At 38.3% G+C, this 26,213-nt stretch overlaps 1 protein-coding gene and 1 long non-coding RNA gene across 2 annotated transcripts in view; one reads left to right on the top strand and one right to left on the bottom strand.

Annotated features, from left to right (window-relative positions):
* LOC122982165 overlaps positions 1–26,213 on the bottom strand; it is a 67,077-nt gene that overhangs the window by 12,016 nt on the left and 28,848 nt on the right. Inside the window, exon 3 of the long non-coding RNA XR_006403408.1 lies at positions 17,686–17,770. This is a non-coding gene — a long non-coding RNA (uncharacterized LOC122982165). The remainder of the gene's footprint in view (positions 1–17,685; positions 17,771–26,213) is intronic.
* Positions 1,000–16,826, top strand: ptk6b (PTK6 protein tyrosine kinase 6b). Its single transcript, XM_044351235.1, has 8 exons — positions 1,000–2,068; positions 5,627–5,748; positions 8,688–8,851; positions 10,351–10,510; positions 11,516–11,677; positions 14,109–14,290; positions 14,374–14,527; positions 16,418–16,826. Exons 1-8 carry the CDS (start codon positions 1,659–1,661, stop codon positions 16,597–16,599), a joined length of 1,536 nt encoding a protein of 511 aa, XP_044207170.1. The 5' UTR covers positions 1,000–1,658; the 3' UTR covers positions 16,600–16,826.

The following is a 26,213-nucleotide window of genomic DNA, read 5'->3' as shown; positions in this document are numbered from 1 at the left end:
GTTAGTGACTCAGGAATAAAAATATTTTAGAAACCTTTTTGAGAAATGAAAATGTCAAACAAGATAAGTAAGCTGCATTAATCATCGTGCAGTCTTCCTTTGTTTTTTTTGTTTTTTTTTTAAAAAAAAGACTTCAGTATATCTGGTTTTGCAGGCTTGTTACCTAAAAAATACTTATAATTTGTATTTCTACTGACCATTTTTATAAAGTATAAGGTTTTAGATGGATTTCCTTTACGCTAGGCAACAATCTAGAGATTCAAAACTTTTCTCACTGCTTACTAGTGATGTTGTGAAATTCAATACATACTGCAGTCTGTGTTGGGGATTTGGGGACGATATTAAAACCTAGAACAAAGCACAAAGAGTCTATAATCTACATTTTCTTTTCACAATGTCGGCTACGGATTATTATTTTTCTTTCATGTCAGACTTTCTAAAAAAAATGACCCGATGAAAACGATGCTTTTCAGCAGGAATAACAAAGAAAACTAAAGAAAACTACAATGAAAAAATACTCAATTACAAGTAAAAGTTCTGCATTCAAAATCTCTCTCAAGCAAAGCAAAATGTAATTAAAGTTTTTCATAATGCACAATGGCCCCATTTAGAGTGATATATTCATCATATATATATTATAATATTAATACTGATTCATTGACGTGCACATATCTGCAGCATTTTAATGTTTTCAAGGTGCTCATTTTAACAATTTATACTGTTGGCAAAGTCTAATCTATAAAAACATACTTTTAGAGGTGATCATGTGTTTTATGTATAAAATATTGATCAGAAAAGTAGCTGTGAAACAAACATAGTGGGGGAAAAAAGTACAAGATTTCCCTCTGAAGTACAAAATCTACTTAAGCAGATTGTTTTTGCCACAAAAAAAAAGTTCAGGTACCTTGTGAAAAACCCTTAAAATGACATTTACTCTTTCTACCTCATGTAAAAAAGTTTAACTGCTGGACACCAGATGTCTCCTCCTTCACTGTAAAGTTCATTCTCAGTGTTTCTGCACTGCAGGCTTTAAGTTTCTGCATACTGGCCATCAACTGGCTTGAAATAAATGGTTATGTCACAAATCCTGCTCATAGCTACACACCTTCAACTCAGATTTCAAGCTGAGCACAAAGAAACTTTCCTCCTTCAGCAGATGAATGTGAAAACAAACTCTGCACATAAATTATTCTGCACAGAGAAGCTCAAACATCCGACTGAAGGAACAAGAATAAACACATATTTTTGAGTTGAGGGGGACTTTAATTTGCTTTCCACTGCAGCTACAGTACAGTTACATGTATTTATAGATGCTGCCTTTTTTCTATCTTTATCTATATTGAACAGTAACGTAAACTTGTTGTGGCAGCAGACACACGAATGAGATTTATGACGCATCTGTCATATTATAGGCGGAGTTCACACGCACATTTTTAGCTATTATTGCCTGGCATGAGGAAGTTGTTGTCAGTCCTCTCTGAGCGCATGAGACAGATAAACCTCAACAGGACCAATCCTGCACCGACCACTTCTCTACAAGACATTCCGGGAATTCCTCCTCCTCTCTACCTGTCCGACAGGTGTAGTCGGTTGGCGCTCGGTTGACGCGCACAGAGGCTGAAAAAGGGGGGGAAAGAGGGGACCGTTCATGGTCATCTATGGGTGAGTGTCTGAGGAGAGCATGCCCATGTCTGGAAGTACTATGGCAGCGGATTTTCAGCGACAAAAAGGCTTCTCCTGAAGATGGAGACCGGAGAGATAGCAGCGGTGACGGCGGCGGCGGCGGCGGCAGTGAGCGGAGGTCACCGACCCCGGCGCGGCGCCCGCCGCCGCCGACGCCGATGCACGGCAGAGCGAACGACAGCGGTGCCATCTACACGGCGCTGTGGTCGTTTGAATCCCGGCATCCAGAGGAGCTGTCGTTCCAGGAGGGGGAACTGTTCAGTGTTATCACCCGCGATGGAGGATGGTGGAGCGCGCGGAAGATCGACAAGAACGGGCGCGTGCTCGGTAACGGGATCGTGCCCAGTAACTACCTGGTGAGGGCTGAGTCCCTGGAGATGGAACCGTAAGTGCTGTCTTTAACAAATACTGTCAGAAACTATCCGAACAGTAACAGTAAGTGTGGTTATTAAATCCTAACAGTAAATCAGAGGGATGCTGTTGGGCTGTTGAGGTCATATTGATAGTAATTAAGGAAAATGTCATTAAACAAGGTGTTCAGTCCTCTCTGACAGTCTAAACCAAAACTTAATTGGCAACAAGTCTGATAATTGATTAATGGTGGAGCAAAAATTCACCACCAGCTTCCAAAATGTGAATTTTTCCATGACAGTGAACTCAACATATTTGTGTTTTTGAGTAACCTCAATATATTAACTTGGGCTTCAGAGAAGAGTAAGCTGCATTTTTCACTATTTATCTAAAAATGTATTATGATAAACTTTACAAATGTGTAATTCACTCCAGCAGGTTTGTCATAGATTGAATGAAACTGTACATGTGTTGTACTTTAATCTCCGTTTTGCCTCCAACTCCAGCCACATGAATCATTTTGGGATACGCTTATCTATCTTTATCTCAAATATAATTTCCCTATTTGACTATGGTCAATCACATAGCACTCATAAAACACACACACACACACACACACCTCTCTTATCCAGGTCAAGCCCAGAACTGTACATGTGAGTTCTGCCTCCCAATAAAAGGACTCTGAAGTAAAATTTCTATTTATCACATTAGAAAAAGAGGTCAAGTGCTGCTGAATCTGATGAAGAGCCGACTCCACTCTCACAGACGCTTAACCTGCAGTGCAGTAACCACGAGTTCATATTATCAGGTCAAACATGACATGAATACGTGACTCAGTTCTTCTAATCTGCATCGTACGTTCGACTGGAACTGCGGTGCTACTCGTCTGACTTGTATTCGTTCAGACTCAACGGGCCACATTTTTCACATTTTAATGTTGCATCAAATTACGTTAGCTCTAATGAACAACACGCACATTTGCAAACACTTGTAAACATTATCGTTTTTATATGTTTATTATCAGCTTGTTTACAACTGATGAGCTTTGATGAGTAACACAGCAAACATATCCACAGTTTTATTTGTTTTTCTTATGTTTTATAGTTTTTTCTCAGCATTTTCGTTGGTTTGATAGTCAATAGAGAAACTGACAGGAACTACGGTTTATGTAGGGCAACAGGCCACAAAGATACCCATAATACCACTGTTTCTATTTTCTATATTCTTCTTATTGTCAACAAATCTCATGTGTAACAATGAAGCCTGATGTATCTTGTTCCTCTGCGCCGTAGACCTTCGTTATTGTCCAAAAACTATTAAAAATGAGCCACACCGCTGCACTGGGTGACATGTGACTGGCAGTTTATTTAGAAACCACCTGACTGATCACAGTGATCATGTTTTCAGTCTCTGGAGAGAAGCAGAATATGGTTCTGTTTACAGCTTCACTACCTTGTTGTGCTACATATCACATCCTTAACTTTGTTTTCAGTTCTTTGGGAAATTTCCAATATAGTATAAAGTCAAGAGGTCGTTGATATGAAGAAAGAGGAAACGCTGTCTGATAGAGATGAAAATGTGATCGCTTTGGAGTCGTTTCTAAACAAACTAACACGACTAAACTCTTCATGATGAAGGAATGATGTCACACAGTGCAGCTGTGTGGCTCATTGATGTGTTTTTAATAGATTTTGGACAATAACGGCACAAAGGAATAAGATATATCAGCTTTTGGATACACACGCAATACTTATAAGTACGATTGATTCATTGTTTGTTTGGCTCTGCACATGAGATTTGTTAACAATAAGAAAAATATAGAAAATCGCCAGACTTATACTTTAAACTGGTCAAAATTTGATGATTTTTTAATCATTTTTATAACGGTTATACTTCAGCAAAATTCGATTGGATGCCATTTATCAATCCAAGAAGACCTCCTATGGGCAGAAGCTGTTTTATAAAACCAAAAAAAATATGTTAGTCATCACTCCACTTGTCCTCACAAATTTAATGTGTTCATGTAGCCTTTTTAATTAAAAAGTGAGCGAACACTCGTACAGCTGCAGCTTTACATCACGACAAAGATCTGATTTTGCACGAAATATGAGCTGCAAATTGTAACAACAACGTAACACATATTCCATGACTGAAAAGGAGCAAGGAGGAGAAAAATCTTCCATTATACCCCCTTCTCAACATAATAACATGAATGATCAGCACTTTCAACACTCATCTAAAACACGTGCTCGCATCAAAAACACTCACACAGGACCAAAGACGGATAGTTTCTGAGCTATGTTGCAAGTGACACTGTGAAAAATGTCAGTAACACCTTTCATAATGTCAGTCCTGTGTGTGTGTGTGTGTGTGTGTGTGTGTGTGCATCATAGAGGTGATGCAAACGGAGACGCAAACACTTGGACAGTCAGCTTCACCACTTCTTGTTTTGTCTTTCTCTTTCTCTGTTTATTGCTTCAACAGAATGAGAAGTGTGTAAAGGTGTGGTTATTCCCACATGTCAACAGGTGCTGGACAGCTGAAATGAATTATAGAGTTGAGATATTGTTTTTATATTAGTTTTAATTTCACTATTTTCTGCATCGTCTGTCATCCAGTTAATCACCTCGGCCTCAGTAATATAATCCCAGAAGGAGTAGTAGCAATCACAGTTTGCTCAATTAATATTTTCATGGTTAGTTTTAGCTTAGTTAAGAGTTAAATGGTTTATTTGGTTTCCACTTACAGTAACCAGTAGAGCATTACTGATTAATCTGCCAATTATTTTGTTGATTAATGGACTCATTTTTGGTCTATAAATAGTCAAAATAGTGAAAATATGCCCATCACACTCTTCAAATTCCTTCTTTCTTCTGACAAAAACCTAAAAGATATCCAGGTCTTTATCAGCTCAGGTAATAAAAGCTGCAAATCCTCACAATTAAAAGGATGAAATTGGAGATTTTCTATATTTTTCAACAAATCTCATGTAAAGAGCCAAAACCAACAGTTACATAACGTGTGCGTATGCAAAGCGTGATGTAACTTATTCCTCTGCAGACAGCCGTTGTTGCTCAAAAACTATTAAAAACACATCAATGAGTCACAGAGGTTGCACCGGTGCACCAGGTGACGCGTTCCTTCAGCGTAAAGAGTGTGATTACGTTAGTTTGTTTCCCATTTTCAGTTTCTGTGTCGGCCAGACGCCACCGAGCATAAACAACCTCTTGACTTTATACTGAAGCTTTTTAAGAAATGCACAATGTAGAACAAAGTTAATAAACTCTGCCGATCTGGAACAACAAGAAAATTAAATTGTGACTAACGGGGCTCACTATAAGTCTACACTGTAGAGTCAAAACTGAAACCAAAAAAAACATGAAACATTATATCAAACTCCACGTACTTCTCTGTAGCTGGAGCTGACATTAAGACCTTGTGACTTCCAACACTGCATTTCAAATTCATTTACCACCAAAGTATTGATTGATTGATCTTGTGTAACTCATTTACACAATATCTCAGTTTGAAACCATGCAACCACTTCCTAATAATTACTTTTTTAAATTTATGTCTTTCTGTCTTGATCCAGATGGTATTTTGGGACAATGAACCGCTTCGAGGCACAAAGTCACCTGTTGGGACCAGAAAACGATCAGGGAGCTTTCCTCATCCGCTGCAGCGAGAAAGACAACGTTGGATACGTCCTTTCGGGTAAGACTAGGAGGGGAGGAGAGTGGTTTAATGTCAGTAGGTTAAAGAGTAGAGCGAGGGAGGAGGGAGTTTCACTTCAGTTACCAAAAAAAAAAAAAGATCATTTCTATAGTTTCCTTCTTTTTTAATGTATGTTCCTTGCATCCAAGGTTACAGATATTATCCAAATCTAAGTGCTGCTTGGCACAAAGTCACAAACGGTTGGAAAATGTCGTAGGTTGCTTTTTATTCAGTGTCTGCAAACATGTGAGTTACTTGCCAGCTTGTGAGCCTTGACAAACAAGAAGTGGCAGAGGCGATGAGGCTTAAGTTGTTTACTTCCAGTAGGTCTTCAACCCAAATGTGTTAAGACAGAATATGAAGAGAATTTTACAGGCGGCACAAAGTCAAAGTTGAAAATGTTTGTTAGTCGCATCTCAAGAAGCAGAGAACTTAGAGACGAGACGAGAAAGGAGAGAGAGAGAGAGACTGGAGGGAAATAAACAGAAAGAACTGGAGTTTCTGGTGAGGCTATAACCGACTCAAGATATTCACATTCAACTTGGTTTGCAGTCTGTCATGCTGCCGTCCTGCTTTACTCCGTATACGCTGATGCAGCTAAAAGAAAGAGGCAGTGATTTGACTGACAGAATGCAAGTGGACTCAGGGGCTTCTTGACTGATGAATCAGCTTTCCAGTGAGTTCAGTCAGAGGCTGAGTGGAAAAAAAAAAAAAATCCCCAAACATACACACTCCTACTGACACTGTTGGGTGTGTCTGTTGCTAACTAGCTTACAGTTATAGTCTGTCAGTTTATAGGCTGTTTGAGGCCAATAATGTGAGTAACAGTCCACTGGTCAGATTGGTGCGAAAGATACGAGGTGAAAATTTGCTCCAAAGATGTTTCCACAATGAAATGCTGTTTCAGAGGAGGCCATCACACATTATTCTTGATGTTGGTCACAGTGATTAACGGCTTATTCAGCTGTTTTCACTATAAAAGATAAAACTTATGAACACGTCGGATAACTGCTAAAATGTCTCAAACAAGGCAGGAACTCAGGATGGTTGTAAGACTCCATAATGACCCTGCTGATGGGTCAATATGGAAAGCTAAATCAGCTGTCCCTTCATCTGGTAACTATCTACCCATAATCATTTATCATGTGATCCTGCACACTGGAGTTTTGACTGGACTCAAAAAAAACCTGACCCAACCCTGCCCAGACCACTTACTGACAAGTTTTAGGCGGCAATGTGCTGCCTTTGCAAAGCTGAAACTCTTATATAAACCTGAATTTTGCACTGTGGACATGGATGCCTTGTGAATGTTAATAGTGTCAAAGTTGTTGCTGTTGCTATTGATATATGCAGGCTGACTTGACAAGTACAACCTGATCAAACCCAAAGCGATAAAGAGAAATAATTAATTTCAACAACAAAGATTGCAGTTCAGCTGGTGGTCTGGGAGAGAACTAAAAAACAGAACTTGGGTATTTATAAGTTGAAAAAGTGTACAAACAGAAAAAAAAAAGAGGACCCACTACTACGACCTACTACTGCCTGATAATTCTGTTAAGTAAAACTTAACTCTTTCTTCCCTCTCATTGCCTGTCCATGTATCACAGTCACAAGACATTTAACTGATGCCCTTTCAAAGAGCAGCAGCACAAGCGTAACCACAGAAAATGTCAGTATTTATGTTTCCCATCTTTTTATGCAGCGGACTAAAACAATAGCAGAATGCAAAACATTGCCGAGAACAGGAGAGCCGCTGGCTAAACCTCTCTCTGCTCCCCGACCCGCCTCGCACCTTTCAACACAACCCATAACAGTGACTTCCACAGTGGGCTGGGGTTACTGGGAGGCATCCAACAGATCTGATGATAATGAAGATTCACACAGGCTGCATAGTGAAAGTCAGAGCAGTTTGTGTCTACACAGGATGTGTAAGGCTGCATATGGTAGCTGTATTGATAAAAATAGAAGCGTGTCTGTTTTCACAAGCTTTACATACAGTGAAAAAGAAAATACATTTTCATCCTCTAATTCTGTGTCCCCCCCTATGTTAATTGTTCCATTATCTCTTGTTATATGCTAAATATATGTCCAAAAAATAATTTTTGAGTAGCTTTACATCTGTATTTTCTCTTCCTGTGAATTGTTTTTCATGTTTAATGACTCATCTCGTAATTACAAGCTAAACATAGTGATTAGCTAAACACACCCATCCTATAAAACCACTTGTAGGTCAAGTAGCTAGCAGGGTGATATTAGAGGAGGAAGGTGTGTGTGTATCGACATCATTTTTATGTGGCTAAGGTGTCAATTAATTTCTCCTTTGTCATCTTTCATATCTAACAGCAGATAAGGGAGGTATGTGTGGAGGCCGACAGTCCTCTAAAGCTCCATATCGCACAACTTTATTTGGAAGTTAAACCCAAAAAATGTCAGTAACACTCCCCTCACTGCAGAGGAAGACTGTACATGCACATGACTACAGTACATACAGTAGGTCAAACGTGAACAAGGAAGTCAGTCTGCAAACAACCATTTAATAATTTTACTGTTCACCGTTTATTGTTTTCTCTTCCACACCTTAGTTATCCTGGAAGATTTGTATAAAACCGGTCTGACTGTCTGATGGCTCGTGTTTCTTGCCACATCAGATTCCATTTAGCCTTAATGACTCAACAAGATCTTAGCGATTAACTTGGTAAATACAATGTATTTATAAACCTACATAAAACCTTCATAAACCTTTTGTAAACCTATAAAAATCAAGAATCCAAGTTATAATAAGCCAAAATTATAATTAATGTGTCAAATTGTTTACAGGAATGATCATAAATCTAAAATAAATGCAACAGGGGGCGGGATCTTTGTCTTTTTTTTTTTTTTTTTTTAATCGATTCTTCTTGTTTCTGACTTTGTGAATATATGTGTGACTCTTTCTGCAGTGAAGTCAGACAGTCGGGTGAAGCATTTTAAGATCCTCCAAGCAAACAAAGGTCATTTATACGTGGAGCAAAACAATGAGTTCAGCTCTCTGATCGATCTAGTGGAGCATTACTGTACGAACAGCCTCAGCAACACAGGCAGACTGGGAAGCCCCTGCAAGAGGGTAAGACACGCTGCATCTCTGGTGTTTCTGTCTATTCAGCTGCTTCTTCTATTGTTTCTTCCTCTTAGTTCTGGTTGTATGAAAAGAAGAAGTGTGGACATTCAGCAGCAATGGTGTCAACCCCCAACCCCCACCCCCCCAAGACACTCAAATACAGGAATGGACTGAGTGTTGTACATCAACGTGCTTCCTCGTGTTTGTAGATGATGTGACAATGTATTTTTGCAACTAAGTGTGACCACAATATTTCTTTTGAGAAATCATGTGACACAGCAGAAGAATCAATGTAGGTTGCAAGGAGAACATTCACAACGACAATGCTTGAAAGAAATACAGCACAGGTCCCCAGATGCTCGTCAAAACATCAGCACTAGATTTCAGCACAAATTGGTACATTTTTTCAAATTTGCTTTAAATCTACACTGTGGAAGACAGCAGGAGCAAGAACGTAAACACAGGAAGAAGGTCCTGAAGAAGGTCTCCTGGCCAAATACAGCATTCTTTGTTGCGCTGGTCCAGGTTGGACCTCAATTAATTCTCCGGCTAGTAGCACACCGGGCTACGGGAGCCGTTTAGCTCAAACTCACAGAATACACCTAGTAGTCGGTCAGATGGAGGTTGGATCATGTTCCCACCCGTGTTCCTCCTCTAAAAGGGTCATGGTACAGTTGTTTTGGTCCGCACCCGAGTGTGATTACTGTGTTCAGACCTTCCCAAACAAATGGAAGGAGGAAAACCAACGAGAGGTAGATTTAACCAGACTAAAACATACAGGTTTAGGACCCTAGTCTTCTACAAACAAAACCTTATGTCAGAACAATTTTAAAGATGCTTGATCACAAAAATTCAAGCCTGGTTCCAAACCTCTGAATCACCACACACAACTCTGAATGGTCATTTTACATTCTTCCTTATCACACTCATAATAATGTCACTAACTAGATCTTCTAACGTGCCTTTTACAAAGATCTTCAACCAGAGAGGATGCAGACTCTGCTTGGGACCTGTTAGCTATTCACTTCCCTTACTGTGCCTTTTACCACAATATCATGTATCAAGTCCTTATTTAAAGACCTTTTTACGAGGGTTCTTGTTTTGATAAGAGTCAGCTGGAAATATAAAATGTCAGCTGGCACATGGGACACCTGTAGAGGGCGGGGCTTAACGAAGGGTCAGTTCAGTCTGATTATGAGGCTTGTGGCTCTAAGTCATAAAAGTGCTCAACCATTATTAGGCATCAACCAAATAAATATATATTGCTATACATCATCTATATTTTTCAGTGATTGTGAGATTAAATTAGCAAATTCTAAAAATCTATTGATATTTTCTGCCATATGTGTCAAGCACACACACACACACACACACACACACACACACACACACACACACACAATACCCATTTAAATCCTACGTATATGCAATAATGATGATAATATGTACTTTATTTGTGTCCCTTTAGGACCTAAAAGTGTGTTTTTATGTGTTTCCTCCATCAGAGAAAGCCCAAAACAGATCCAAATTTTACGGAGGATGACTGGGAACTCCCAAAAGAGGAGTTCACCCTGCTGGAGGAGCTGGGCAGCGGTTATTTCTCTGATGTCTATCGGGGACTCTGGAAAAAAAATATTAATGTCGCCATCAAGATCATCAAACGTGGTATTTCATCACCTCTGGTTTTCTCTCTCTCTCTCTTATACACACGTTATCCAACTCTCCAACTTTCAGTTCAGCTGTTTCGTCTGTTTCCGGATGTATTTAGCTTAGCTTTGCACAATCATATGTCAGAAATCCTCCATTTACTATTTCTGCCTTAATTCTTGAATACTAAAATGTATCATGTAAATAAGATATATAATAAATATGAAAGTTTCCACTGCGGTGTAAAAATACACATATGCGTTTGTGATTAACGTGAAATGTTAGACCATACCGGAGTGAAACTGGGTGCGGTTAAAAGACACAAATAAGAAAGTAAAGAGACATTTCTAGATCTGTCATGGTAATCCCCATCTATACACCTCAAATACTGTGACACATATTTGGCATTATGAACATCGCTGTTACGTGCAGAATTTAAGTGACACACAATAAGACTTAATTGCCAAGTTGTGCAACCATCAGTGAAATTCATTTGTTCTTTCTTTTTTGGGTAGGAGTTAATCACCTTTTTGGCATCAAGTATTAATGCTTAAAGCTCTTAAACCTTTAAGCCCTACTGTTTAAACAGTCTAAATATATAATTTCCATTCAGAACAACTGGATCAATTGTTTGTAACAAACACCTGTAGAAAGTTAAGTGAGCGACAGGTGTGGGAGTAGACAGGTGAGCTGTTTTAGAAGTATAAAGCAAAGACACTAAAGCTGCTGTCAGTCAAGTAGGTCACTTAGCCGACGACTCATACGACGTGCAGCAATAACAGGCTGAACATACATGTACAGGGTTATTTTGTCAACTTTATTTGGAAAGCACCATAGACAGTTTTCCCTTTCCTGCATCATTGAGTATGTTAGATATTGAACATTCAAGATTCTCAGTGTGGTTTCCTTCTTTTGCTTCTCTCTATTTCTCCCTCCTCTGTTCCTCTTTTGTCTCTGTTCCTCTTTTTCATTTGGCTTTCTCTGCCTCTCTCTCTCTTTCTCTCTCTTTCTCTTTCTCTACAGATTCAGAGATGAACCACCATGAATTTCATAGGGAAGTTCAGATCTTGAAGAGTCTCCGCCATCGTCACCTCATCTCTCTGTTTGCCGTCTGCACAGCTACAACGCCGTACTACATCATCACCGAGCTGATGGAGAAAGGCAGCTTGCTCAACTTCCTAAGAGGTAAACCTCGGTGTTCTTTTGCTTCTGTGGTTTGTGAGAAGCAATATGAGTTTTATACCCTGGGGTTAGTTGAGGTTATTGTTGGGGCTTTGGTTGATGGTTGGTAACTTGCCTGTTATGGTGTTTCAGTCAGCGTTTCAATAAAATTGTGAGACCAGACATGCACTGACATATATGAACATAATCACAAACATTTGTTGTTTCCGTATGGAAAAAATGTTGGAGCTGCTTGTTGTTGTGGCCATCCCAGCTCCATTTTATTTTAGCTGTGCTATTGACACAGCTAAGACTTAAAATTTCAACTGAAATATTTCAACTATTGGATGAATTACCATTAAATTTTGTAACTGGATTCAGAGTTTCCAGGGGATGACTTTGGTGATCCTCAGACTGTTTTTCTAGCGCCAACAGCAGGTCAAAGTTTTCTCTGTTTTCTCTTACTCTATACTGCAAAATATCTCAATATCTACTGGATGGATTGGCACATAAATTTGGTACAGATGTTCATGATTCCCCAGACAATGAATCATGATGACACTGGTGACTTTTCCTCCATCATGAGGTTGGCATTTGTGTTTTTGAGATAAATGTCTCAATCCATTGGATGGGTTGCAAGTAAAATTTGGTACACACACATTCATGTTGCCCTCAGTAGGTATAGCTTTCACTTTGGTGATTGACTTTTCTTGTAGCACCATCATCAGGTCAAATTTTTTATTTGTCCAATACTTTGGTTAATAACGAAATACCTGGTTGAGTAAATTAATGACATTTCTATCGGCTTCAACTGTACTTTGTATTTATTGCTACTGAGCAAATGTTAGCATGCTAACACGCATTTTGGCTGGATGACGTTAGCATTTAGTTGAAAGCACCGCCACAGAGCACGGCTGTAGACTCATCGTGACAATCAGCTAGATGTTTTATCTACAGAAGGACTCACCACTCTGTCTGTTGTTACAATCATCAACATCACACAAAGTGGTGTTTCTTCATCAAGGAAACCATTTTCAGCTGAGCGTAAATAGCACAGACCCTGGCTTTCTAAGAGCATATTAACCAGAAAACAACCAAGAGTTTCATTTTGTAGTGTGGCCGATTTACACAAGTATCATTAATTAGCTACAGATGATGATATTTTTGAGTGGCTGTTGTCATTTTGGTTATTGAAATCAGTGGCTGCCAACTGAAACCTTTAGCTTCTTAAAGCATTAAGACATTGTTAATATTGTAAGTTATAATTAAAGTTGTGACTCTTGTGATTCAAAAAATGTTGATACAAAAACTATAAACTGTTCAGCTATACCTGGAGCTATAAAACATATACAGACTTGTAACTAAAAGCTTGATTTACAGTTGTATGTAGCTATGGAGTCTACTTACATAGTCGCTGTAGGCTATAATGTAATTAATGTTCGCCTCTTCATCAATGTAACTACACCTCCAGGCTACAGCGGCTACACATGTACTGTAACACATCAGGACAAGAACTGTGACACAAGAATCAGCTTGTGTTTTCTCCTACAAGTTTCTGATGCCAGTGGAGATTTTAGGTAGTGAAGACAACAATGAGGAAGTTGAAGAAAGACTCAGTGATCTTTTCCTTACAGTAACACACACACCAGCGTCCCAGTGAATGAATTACTGTAAACATGGAAATTCACAGAAGTAGTCACTACTCAGTAAAAATACAAGGCGAAATAGAAGTTATGTAGATGTAACTCCACTTAAGTATGTGTGTAGACCAGTGGTGGAAGAAGACTTCAGATCCTTTACTTCAGTAAAAGTACCAATACAGCAATGTAAAAATACTCCATTACAAGTAAAAGTCATGCATGATCCTACTACAGTAAAAGTACATAAGTATTATGAGCTTGATGTAGTTAAAGTATTGCAGTAAAAGTACATAAGTATTATGAGCTTGATGTAGTTAAAGTCTTGCAGTAAAAGTACATAAGTATTATGAGCTTGATGTAGTTAAAGTATTGCAGTAAAAGAAGTGGTTTGGTTCCTCTGACTGATATATTATTATATATGACATCATTAGATTATTAATAGTGAAGCATCAGTGTTAGAGCAGCATGTTACTGTTGTAGCTGCTGGAGGTGGAGCTAGTTTACACTACTTTATATACAGTTAGCTAGTTTAGTCCAGTGGTTCTCAACCTAGGGGTTGGGCCCCTCCAAAGGGTCAGCAGATAAATCTGAGGGGTGGTGAGATGATTAATGGGAGAGGAAAGAAGAAAAAACAAAGTTCTGATACACAAATCTGTTTTCAGGGGCTTGGAAGATCATAACTCTGGGTTTCTGGGGTACAGTAGTAATTCAGTTCAGATTCTAGGAACATTGGACTCTATGTACGGTTATTCTTGGTTGGATTCTTGATATTTGATGATGATTGTGTGTGTGTTTTTTTTTTTTAAATGTGTCAGGTCCAGAGGGGCAGCTTCAAGACGTGGTGTCACTCATTGACATGGGTGCCCAGGTGGCTGATGGGATGTCATACCTTGAGGAGAAGAACAGCATCCACAGAGATTTAGCAGCTCGAAATGTCCTGGTGGGGGAACACTACATCTGTAAGGTGGCTGACTTCGGACTGGCCAGAGTGATCAAGGTAGGGAGACAGGGAGGGTTTGTCTGTTTATCTTTTTTTCAGTAAAATCAAGAGTTTTTAAGACAAAGATTTTTTTCATCCAGGAGCCGTTTTACATCACAGAAGATAAAAAGATTCCCTACAAGTGGAGTGCTCCTGAGGCCATCAGCCATGGAAAGTTCTCCAACAAGTCAGACGTCTGGTCTTTTGGTGTCTTGCTCTATGAGATTATCACCTACGGAGGCGTTCCTTACCCAGGTTTGTTGAGTGACATGTTTTCTGGGTTGGATGTTTTTAAAAAATATAGTTTATAGCACTTTGGGGATGTCTCCATTATTTAAGACAACACTGTACAACACTGTAGACTATATTACGATGAAACTATTTTCAGTCTTTGTCCACTTTTTTGTTATACCCTTTCCTGTTAAACCCATTTCAAACTCTATTATCCAGGATAAAGTTGTACTCGAGGTTTGTGTGAACAGGTCAACATGGCTTGTTTGACGTGGTTGAACAGGGTTACTGCTTGGCTTTGGTCTGACAGGGCGAACACAGGTTTCTACAGTAATTGACACCAACACTGAAACCATCATGCTTTCATTTCCTCATGTTTAGATTACCGTGATGGTCTCCTAATAAATCTGAAAATCTGACAAACTGTACAAACTGTGGCTGCTAAATTACTAACAAAAAGTAAGACAATACTCCCCCTTTAATGTTTCTACACTGGCTACCAGTTTGTTACGGAACTGATTTGAATATTTTACTTATTATCTTTAAAGCACTTTATGGCCTCAGACTACATCTCTAAACTACTCGCCTCTTACTTTACTAGCCTGAGGTCCTCAGGCAGGAAGCTGTTGGTTGTTCTCATATCAAAATGTAAAATTAAAGGGGACAGAACTTTTGTTGTTAAGGTACCTCAACTACGGAAAGATCTGTCGGACACACTCAGACTTGCAAAATCAGTAAATTAAAAATGTGTTTTTATCAAAAAGCTTGTTTATAACTTAATTAACTTAATTTAACCTAGTTGATATTTCTTGCATTTATGTTTTTATGTTGTTGGTTGTAGAGCTGCAACGATTTGTCGTTTAATCAATTAGTTGATCAACATAAAATTAATCAGCAACTATTTTCATAGAATGCTGAAATTCTCTGGTTCCAGCTATTTACCTTTGGGTTTTGGACTGTTGGTCGGGACAAAACAAGCTTTGTAAAACTGTGATCAACACTTTTCACCATTTTATGGAATTTTATGGACCAAACAACTTAATGAAAATAATAACATTAGTTGCAGTTGTAGTTCATTGGTATGTGTAACCTGAGTGTTGAGTTTATAATCTGATTTAATTTACAAAATTTAACATTAGTTCAACAGAAATTAATCAGCAACTATTTTGATAAATGATTAATTGTTTTGAGTCATTTTTTAAAGGGAAAAAAAGCCCAAATTCTCTGGTTCCAGATACTCAAATGTGAATATTTTCAGATTTTCTTTGCAATTGTTTGGGTTTTGAACTGCTTGCACACAAAACAAGACATTTAAAGATGTCATCTTGGGCTTTGGGAAATTGTGATGGACATATTTCATATTTTATAGACCAAATAACAAAGCTGCAGCCCTGTTTGTAGCCCTCATAACTATACTTTCTGATTACGTCAAGGTCAAAGTTTCTTGAGTATGATTTTAGGATACGAATTTTCATAAAGGGGATGAAATGAAGAAACAATCTCCTATAAAGAACTGTCATTGTCATTGTGAAAGTCCTGCATTAATATAGCAGAGATGTTTAGGGAAGTGAAAGTCGACAGCCATGTTTAGCAAATATATCTGTACATGTTTTGGGGTACCTTTGTGGTTTAGCAGCACTGAACTAGTAATAAGTAGCGGTGCACACAGCTCCAAGTCTTGAACAGAGTATTGGGTGCCCGGGTTGTGGCAAAGATGAAACAAACAAAAACACTGGCGCTCACGGATGTATCTTCTTATTATATGAAAGTAGTATTAGATCATTTTTCAAGCTCACAACTATCAGAATTAAAGCTTGCATAGACTATATATATGGGAAAAACCTCCAGGTGCATCAACAGGTGTTTTACTGCACTTCTAGTGCTTCACACTTCTTTTTCCTTTCTCTCCCTCAGCCTTTAGCAACCAGGAAGTGTACCAGCAGGTTACCAGGGGATACAGGATTCCAGCTCCGTCCAAATGCCCCAACTTTCTCTACCAAATCATGTTGAAATGTTGGAGCGCCGAGCCAGCGGACAGGCCAGACTTCAAGACCCTCAAGGTTCAACTGGACAGCAGCTCCTACGAGTTGGAGTGAGCGCCCCCTGACTTCCTGCAGTACAGACTCTTGGCCACCGAGGGGCAGCAGAGAGTCCGACACTGAGCAGGGATTTTGAATTTAAACAGAGGACTCTCTTTTTTTAAAAACAATAGAGACAAAACACAACTGCTTTTACAGGCGTTTGTGTAAAATGACTTTGACTGTGTGTTTGCAGTTTGCTAACCTGAAACTCTGATATATTTTATTCAGCCCACTAGATTATTCTCATTATCAATTTATCAGATTATTATTTTTCTTTCAGCTAAAAACTTTTTTCTTTTTAAAAAAAATAATCGATCAACCATGTCATTCATTTTTTAAACAAATGTGACAATAATTTTCTAGTTCTAGCTCCTTTAGTGTGAGTATTTGCAGGTTTATTTAGTCTTCTGTGACAGTAAACTGAGTTTTGTAAGCCAGTTGTAAGCGGCAGCATCACACAGTAATGAGTCAAAGTAATTGGCACAATTTGGCCAATTGGAGATGATTGGAGAGGTTCAGGGACACCAGTGACACCACAAACTAAAAACTCCCTAGCTCTCATAAGGTTCGGCCTAGAGGTCTGGAATTGTATACAAGTTGTGTTCTGCATAGTTGTGGCATAAAGCATGTCCTAATTATTGTTATTCAAATACGACTCATTATAGACGAGGACCAAAAACACCTTTTTGAGCCTTATTTGAACTGATGTAGTTTTGTTTGTGTTTTAGCCACATGCTAAACAAACACATTTCCAGAAACTAGAAGATGTCACTTGTCACATGAAGCCTAATACATGCATCATGGCCTTACAGTTCTTCTATTATAAGCTTTTCAATTCTCCAAATAGGTGAAAATTCTATAAAAAGGGTGGATGTTAAGGGGTTAAAGAGAGACTGTTTTATCAACAGTCTCCTTCTAGTTGGTGCTGGACTAAATACACAAATGGAAGCAGAGCAAATGTCATAAACAGACTCATAATTTTGAGTCACACCAATGGTAAAAAAAAAAAAAATCAAATATGCCAACAGTAAACTAATGACTAAAAATGTAAAGCACTGAACAAACTTGCTTTGCGAGAACAAACTGTTGATAATCTCCTACCTGTCAGCAGCCTGCAGTATTCACCTTCAGCCAGCAGGAGGCAGCAGAGTCACAGGTCTGAAGACCTTCTCACTTTCTTCCCTCACTATGAAACAGAGAAGTTGCACAAAATAGTCAGGATTCACTACAGTACACACACTCCCAATATTTTAACAGTTTAGCAAGTAGAGCCTGGAAATAATCCAACAACCAGCAAAGGTCTGCTGATTCATTTGTGTGTCTGACGATAAAAAAACAAACAGTTCATCCCTCCAGTTTTATCTGTCAGGGTTCAAAAAAGGGTATCAAAGCCACCAAACTATGAAAAAAATGGGGAAACCTCACCCACACAAATATTTCAGCATAATTTCACATGTTTAAACTGATTTCAATCCAAGGTCATGTTTTGTTTCCAGTATTTTTTTTAAATGTTGCCTGGTGGGAAAGTTTTTTTTAGTGTCAGATTTGTAACGGATTTACTGCAACAGTTGTGGAACAGCGTGTGACTGCTGTCACATTTAAACATCTGATGGCTTATCGAAAGACGTGCCTCATCCAAACTATTGTCAGTAGTGTTGAATGCAGCCATGATATCACTGTCAGCCTGGTGCAAACACACAACGTGACTCTCACAGCGTTTATGTATTAGTCTTCTGTGTAGGCTTCTTTTTTTTTTTTGTATTCTTTTCATGTGCCATGTTCTATAAATAATGTTATTACTTTTTGCATTTTATAGGAGTTTTGTTTCTATTTGATTTTAAGGAGACATTGGATGTGTATATATGTGTGTTGAGTGGTTTCCAGTCATAAATCCACTCTTATCAGTGTGTGTGTGTGTGTGTGTGTGTGTGTGTGTGTGTGTGTGTGTGTGTGTGTGTGTGTTACGTTCCCTCCTGTCTGCTCCTGAGTTAACTGGGTCAGTGTCGCCTCACATTTGACCCCTATTTTTACCTCCCTCTCTCTCTCTCTCTCTCTCTCTCTCTCTCTCTCTCTCTCTCTCATTCATATTAATTTCAAATAGCTTTATTGGCTATAAATAAAACACAGCATTGCCAAAACCCTTTATGAACACTGACATAAACTTACAGTATATTAACATTGTTAAAAATTGTATTTACATTTTCATAAGTAAAAAAACAAACAAACTGAGAATTTAGTTTTATGTGTTGTCTGATGTAGTTGTTGGAGTTTTTCTTTGTCTGATCGGTTATTAATTTTTGTAAGGATGCAATTAAAATGTTTGTATTTTTAATTGTTAATTGTTTAGTCTTTAAAATGTGGAAAAACAGCCGAGGTGTCGTCGTCATATTACTTGTTTTATCTGACAAACAGTCTGAAACCCAAAGAGATTCAGTTTACAATAAAATACAACAAAGAAATGCAGGAAATCCTCACATATGACGAGCTGGAACGTGAGTTTAATAAAATACTAAATTAGATTAGATTAACTATTGAAGTAATCACTTCAGCATTCAAATTTTTTAAGAGCTGGTCCCAGACAAGTTTGAGTATTGGTCTTTGTATTGGAAACTGGTTTTATTTTATGCACAGGTTTGTCTTTCTGTACTTGTGAGGACCTTAATGCAGCCAGAAACCTAAACTTAGTTCAAAACTTAACCTTAAAACAAAGTCTTAACCCTCAAAAAGCCCTTTGATGTCATGAAGAAAAGCCAAAATGTCCTCACGTTGCAGAAATGTTCTCACTATGATGGTTTCAAACTAAAATTGGTCCTCACAAAGATAGAAAATAAACAGACACACATACACACACACACACCATTTGTCCTCAGATCTGTCATTCCAGTGCACACATGCACCAAACAGCCCGCATTCACACGCATACCTGAGACCACATGCAGGCCTTTACTTGGAAAGTGTCTCTCACACACACACACACACACACACACACACACACACACACACACACACACACACAGACAGAGTCACTGGGGTCTCTTGGGTCAGTGTCAGGACAAGCTGAAACGTGAAACTGTGTATCTGTGTGAGAACATGTGCATGTGTGTGATGGTATGGTGTATATATGACTCCTCTGTCCTGCAGAGTCACGTCGCCCAGTTAACCCAGTTGAGCCACATAAATAGAGGACAGTCCAAACTGTTGAAATCAGGTCAGGAGCCTTTTTGTGTTTGCATGTGACATCAGACCCAGTAATCTGAGTCCAGAGCTGCAACAATTAGTTGATTAATTGATTAGTTGCCAACTATTTGATTAATCGTTTGAGTCATTTTTTAAGAAAAAACGTCCAAATTCTCTGATTCTGATTCTCAAATGTGAATATTTTCTGGTTTTAAGACAGTAAACTGAACATCTTTGGGTTGTTGACTTTTAATCTTGGGCTCTTGGAAACAGTGATCAACATGTTTCACCATTTTCTTACATTTTATAGAGCAAACAACTAATCGATTTATTGAGAAAATAACTGACAGATGAATCGATAATTAAAATAATCATTAGTTGCAGCTCTACCTGAGTCTAATTCAAAATGTTACTGACCTCTTTTTCACCCTGTACATTTTATCAGGTGTCATTATTGTTCATTGATTAACCTCCTTATATCACTGTGTAGATATTGTATATAAAGTATATTTAACTGCAGGCGACCAAAGAAACTATATTCTTGCTTCATTCTACATTACTGCTTAAACTAACCTACATAACCAAACTGAGTCACAATCTCACGTCCTGTTCTTACACATCATCACATTACAGAAGGTGAAACCATCTTTTTTTGCCATCTGTTAAAAAAAATTACTGAAACGATCAAAATAGTCAGTTTATCAATATCGTTTCAGCTCTAGTTGATACACAAAGGTTTTAGGGGGAGTTACATGGTGGCGAAGTGACTTTCTGTGTGTATTTTTGAACTTTAAAAGAAAGTCAAGCTAGCTGTCTCCATTGCTAACCGTCTTTATGCTAAGCTAAGCTAATCACTTCCTTGTTGCAACAATAAACAAACAAGTTCTTTCACACTAGCGAGGCTAAGATTCATGTTATTAAGGTTTTCTTAGAATGATGTTTAGGTAAAACGTTTATAGATGTTTGACAGGTGAGAAGTCCAACTTGTTGCTCTCAGATTCACCGTCAATGCAGCGGGAGAACTTTGTGTCTTTTATATCCAAAATCTCAGGAAGTTCAGACAAAGCTTAAGTCAGAATTTGAACGTAATTATGTTCAGATTGATTCGTTTACCACTGAGTTAAAGAAATTTGACTTTTAAGTGCTCCTGAATATCCTGTAATCTCTTTGTGCACAAAAGAAATCTTATTTGAGTTTAGTACAATACAATAAAACACAGCAGCAGAACCATGTACTTTCATTGCAGGAGTAAAAACATCTAAACATGCTAAATATAAAACCACAAGCAGCTCATATCCTGTATGTCTTTATGTCAAGTATACAATTATCATCTCAGTATCTTGTTCTGTTTTTAAACTAATGATATTAGATTACAGCAAAGTTGCAGAGAACAACACACACACACACACACATATGCACTGTATGGCCTCTGAATGGGAAAACAGCCAAAACTGTGTTTTCATATCATCTGGTAGATCCGGTGTTCATGTCGTCAGACAGCTGCGATGAACTCAGTCACCCTGAGACAGCTGCTGAGCGCGCACACACACACACACACACACACACACACACACACACACACACACACGCGTGTTATAGCCTGAATAAGAGAAGCCAATAGGGTGTCTCAGCTCTTTACTACTAACTTTTTAACTTGGTTTTGAGAATAAAACACATGGAAAGTGACAAAATGAAGTACTGAAAGATGTCAGTATGTCTTCAAGTGAGCTTATGTCCGTCTGAGTGAAGCAACAAGCTGCTGTGTGTCTGAAACTTTCCACTTTCTAAGTTAAGAACGCCACATCAGAGTTTATAATTTCACTTTACTGTAACGGCCACACGACCAGAGTCTGTGTCAACATATAGGCAGCATTGATATATATGTCACACAGTAAACCATAATCAAGAACATAATGTCAGATGCAGGAACTGATGATTAAACTTGGTTGTTTTGGTGGACAAAGACCTACAGTTGGTTGAAACAGATATAATGTTTCCAGCTCTTTAGATTTGTTGTCCAGTGATTCAACTGATGGGAGGAGAGAGAGAGAGAAAACTGAGGATATTTCGGGAGGATTTGTTGACAATGTGCTGCTTGTTTGAGTGTTTCAGGCTGTCGTACCAAACTGTTACAGATGAAGTGAGGATACTTTTAATGGTGGTTGTATAAAGTGTTTCACATTACAGTGTTTATTTGACTTTAACGACAGGACGGCCACATAATAACCAAACTGTACTCAAGATGGTGAAAGATAGACGTGTGGTTCACAGTCCTGTTAGTCACAGCTATAAATAGGAATTTCCTGTATGCAAACTGCAAAAACAACATATTATTAAGATCAGTACATACAGCATATAGGTCATACTGTGTTGTTTTGTTATGTTATAAGGTATGAGCACATACAATGGAAGAAATGATTGTTGTCTTGAGGTATCATGCAGAGTGTGTTCAACGATAGATGATCAGTTTCCTCACATCTCTTTCCTTTTAATAGTGATTCACATTTACTGATCAGCTCGTCACACACAGTGTTGACTGGGATGATTCTGCAAAAGCTTCAGTTCCACTTTTCAGATGATTCCTGCGTTCAGCTACTAGAGTTTAGTTTAGTTCTGCTTAAATTTAGGCGACTAAAACAACTGGTTAAGTTTAAGATTGTTATAATAATAAGAGCGACACAGACTGTTGGTAGAAGATGGGACATAAACCATAAACCTCCAAACTCTCATCAACAAATAATTAGTCAGGGTTGCAACTACTGATTCTTTTCATTATTGATTAATCTGCCTGGATAATAAATGTAGTTTTTGTCTGACGCTGATGTTTCCATTCACAAACTCAAAAAGCTCCGTCTGTTGCCGCAGACGTTCTGTTACTGTTCTACTAAAACACAGTTCAGTCTAAACTGTCTGTGTATAACTGGAGCAAGTCATCCCGTATCTCTCACACTGCTTCCAAATTCATCGATCTTCCAAACCCCCCCTAACCTCTCAGATATCAATAACAGAGCCATCAGTCACATGACCCTCAACGTCCCCTCGATACATTATACAGGACACACCATGTTCTCTTTATACATCCATGGGATACACGCAGAAGTTTTATCTCCTACACTACGGCCCACTAATCATAGACCATGTCTGCATGTATGTGATGCATCTTGTTCTTGTTTGTGTTTCTCTATGTATCTATGTATGTTCTTGAGGCATTTACAACACATAACACACTGGAAACAAATTTCCCTTTGTGGACAATAAATATCTATTTGGTCCATAAAACATCAGAAAACTGTGAATCATAATTTCCTAAAGCTCAATGTGACATCTTGAAGTGTTTTGTTTTGTCTGATCAGCAGCCCCAAACCCCAAAATAATCAATTTATTATGTTAAAAGACACAGAAATGCAGCAAATTCTTACATTTGTGTACATCTGAGAACCTGGAACAATCAAGTATTTGACTTCTTTTTGCTTAAAAATGACTTCAAACGACTAAATCTATGAATAATCAATCTGTCAATTGACTAATTGACTAATCATCATCATCAATCAGTTCTATAATGGCTTCACTTTTGTGCTGATTCATTTTCATTCATTCAGATCCAAGATATGTGCAAGTTAATGTGATCCAAAGTTTAGTTTGATATGAAAACCACATGTTTCCATTACACCAGGTCACTGAGTGTGTGTGTGTGTGTTTGTGTGTGTGTGTGTTTGTGTGTGTGTTTGTGTGTGTTTGTGTCTCACAGTTTCTCTTTTCCAGTGAAAACATTTTTTTTAGCGCAAAGAGACTCTGAGCAGTGACATCAAATTACATCGACTAATGTTTGACACGACGTCTCAGTCTGAGATGATTTACGCTGCACCGTCTCCTCCCGTCAGACTGTTTTTCCGTTCCAGGTTCTCCTGAACTTTATGCAGAGTGACCTTTATACAGACTAAACTTCATACCAGGTGATGTTGCAGAGAGGAAACACACACACACAAACATACACACACACACACACACACAGGTTGGACCAGTGCTGTGTTTTGTATTGTGTCATCTGTGTTATTGACATGACGTGTGTGTGACAGTTCACATTATGAACTGTATAGTTTTGTGTCTTGTAACATGTCTGCTGATGTTTTGTCGTGCAGCACAAACAAACTCAAACTGTACTGGCATCATATTTTAAGATTTTGAAAGAGAATTTTAGGGTTTTTTAAAGTGTTTAACGAAATAAAGCACCGCAGAAAAATCCAGAACCTCCATTAAGATGCAGAAATACTACAAACTATGGCTGAAAATATGAAAATTATAATGAAAATGATTATTAGCAGGACATTGACAGTGGAGACCAAGCTGAGTCTCTACTACTGTGTTGGATTTAGGCAACAAGAACACTGAAAACCTGCAAAAAGTGATATTTTGTCCACTCGGGGGGCGTTTAAACAACTAGTGAACACAAGACTGACACATCATCAGCTTTTAAGTTGATATGTTGAACTTATTTCCACATCCAGCAGTTACGGAGCAACATTATCTTTCATCTGGAGTCGTGTTTTTGTCCAATATTCACTCTCTTTCAGCTCTGTTTTTGCTCTCCACCAACTCCTGAGGGAAATATCTGTATCTTTAGCTGCTAAATGCTCCACTATGTTCACCAGCTAGACAGTTTGGTGCTGAGCAGGTAGTGTACAGTGACTTTTTAGAGGTTTTTCTCTGAAAACAGCTGCCTGCTGCGGCCCAAAACGACACTATGAGAGCGCTGAGAGTGAACCAGAACAGTAAAGTTGCAGCCGGACAGATAAACAATGAGCTGAAACTCACTATAAAGCTCCATAAAGCTGAGAGGAGCCACGACCAACACATTACACACTGACAGCTCATATACTATTATATGAAATATCGTTTAAAGCCACTTTAAGGTCAGTGAAAGATGGTTTCAGTTAAATCACAAACAGCATTCAGGTCACTGTGATTTTTTTCTATTATTAAACCAAAACTATGATTCATTCTCTAACCTTCACCACATGCTGCCAGTGTCTAAAACACAACTAGAACAATATTTAACAACGCTGTAGTTACTACTAGTGAATATTATACTGCACTGTACTATTAACATTCCCTCATTGTGTTGACAAACACATAATTCAGGCAGCATCACGTTTCCTTCAAAATGGATTTGCTGTTATAATTGAGTTGTATATATGAATGTAATTTCTTACTAACAGGTTAAAGTCTCATTATGGATCACTAATATGTAGTTTATGTGAGTTTTGTGATGTGGTTGTCTGCGGTTTTGATGGTAAAAGAGGACGTTAGTGTAAACATCAGGGTTTTTGGCGTCACGTCCTCAGAATCAAAGAGGAGGATTTTCTTTTACAAGACGCCATTTTTGTGTCAACACTCAGAGGAAGACAAAGCATCAGACAAGGAGAGCTTTAAATAACTTTACTGTTAATGCTGTTTCTCTGAAGTGTTGGTGTCTATGACTGATACTATTATTATTATTATTATTATTATTATTATTATTATTATCATTACACTGTTACTAACATCACTTTCATTCTTTCTGCCAGCAGGTAAAACTCACAGCTGGATGCAACATGATCATGATTGTACCAGCAGCTTTCTAGGAAGTGTTGCACAGATTAAGATACAAAAACGACAACAAAAAAACAGCACTGGATTTCTTTATGGAAAAAAAGCAAATCATTTGTAATAAACAATATAAACAGGAAGTTATTCTTAAATGACCAAATTAAAGGGTTCCTTATTAAAAAAAATAAATCGATTGTTTAGCAACGCGACCACGGCTGGTGGGGTTGTTTTTAGTGCAGTATGTTAAACTCTGCAGTACAAATATATAAATGGACGGCAGCAGACGGTCCACATGTTATCATGACACAATACAGGGATTCAGTCATAGAAACATAGTGCACACGACCATATACAGTATGTGCATGGTAAGGAGGAGGCTACAGGGAGGATTCAAAGGGAAAACAGCCGTTAGTGAAACGTTTCATCCTGGTGGACGGAGACCTGTAGCAGCTCTCTGAAGGAAGGAGCTGGAGGAGGTGATGAGCAGGATTTGAGGGGTCAGAGATGATCTTCTCTCGCTTTACAGTTCAGTGAATATGTAGAGATTCATAGAGAAATGAGAACTCCAGCAACACTTGTAGTATGAAGAACAACTTTATTAGTTGACCGATGCGTTTCGGCTTGTGGCCTTCATCAGGGTCACGTCTGGATGTATATGATTGGTTGTCTTTTATATTTTTTAACTTTTTTCATACCCAACTTACTTTATTTAAATTATTTAAGTGTTTGTAATGTGTTTTAGACTTCTTTCCCTTCTCCGTGCACCTTGGAAGTAGGTGAAGTTGTGCCAGAGACTCTGCATCTATGTAGAGATTCATCACAGGGTTGACTATGATTTTAGATGCCTTGTTGACAATCCGCTGTAG

This window comes from Thunnus albacares, chromosome 5 (genome assembly GCF_914725855.1).
Source record: "Thunnus albacares chromosome 5, fThuAlb1.1, whole genome shotgun sequence".
Taxonomy (NCBI): Eukaryota; Metazoa; Chordata; class Actinopteri; order Scombriformes; family Scombridae; genus Thunnus; species Thunnus albacares.
This window is presented reverse-complemented; position numbering and strand designations above follow the sequence as displayed.

Coding starts and splice junctions, on each gene's coding strand:
- ptk6b (XM_044351235.1), top strand. CDS start 1,659: ATGGGTGAGTGTCTGAGGAGAGCATGCCCATGTCTGGAAGTACTATGG. Junction 2,069..5,626: donor GAGTCCCTGGAGATGGAACC/GTAAGTGCTGTC, acceptor GTCTTGATCCAG/ATGGTATTTTGGGACAATGA. Junction 10,511..11,515: donor CATCAAGATCATCAAACGTG/GTATTTCATCAC, acceptor CTTTCTCTACAG/ATTCAGAGATGAACCACCAT.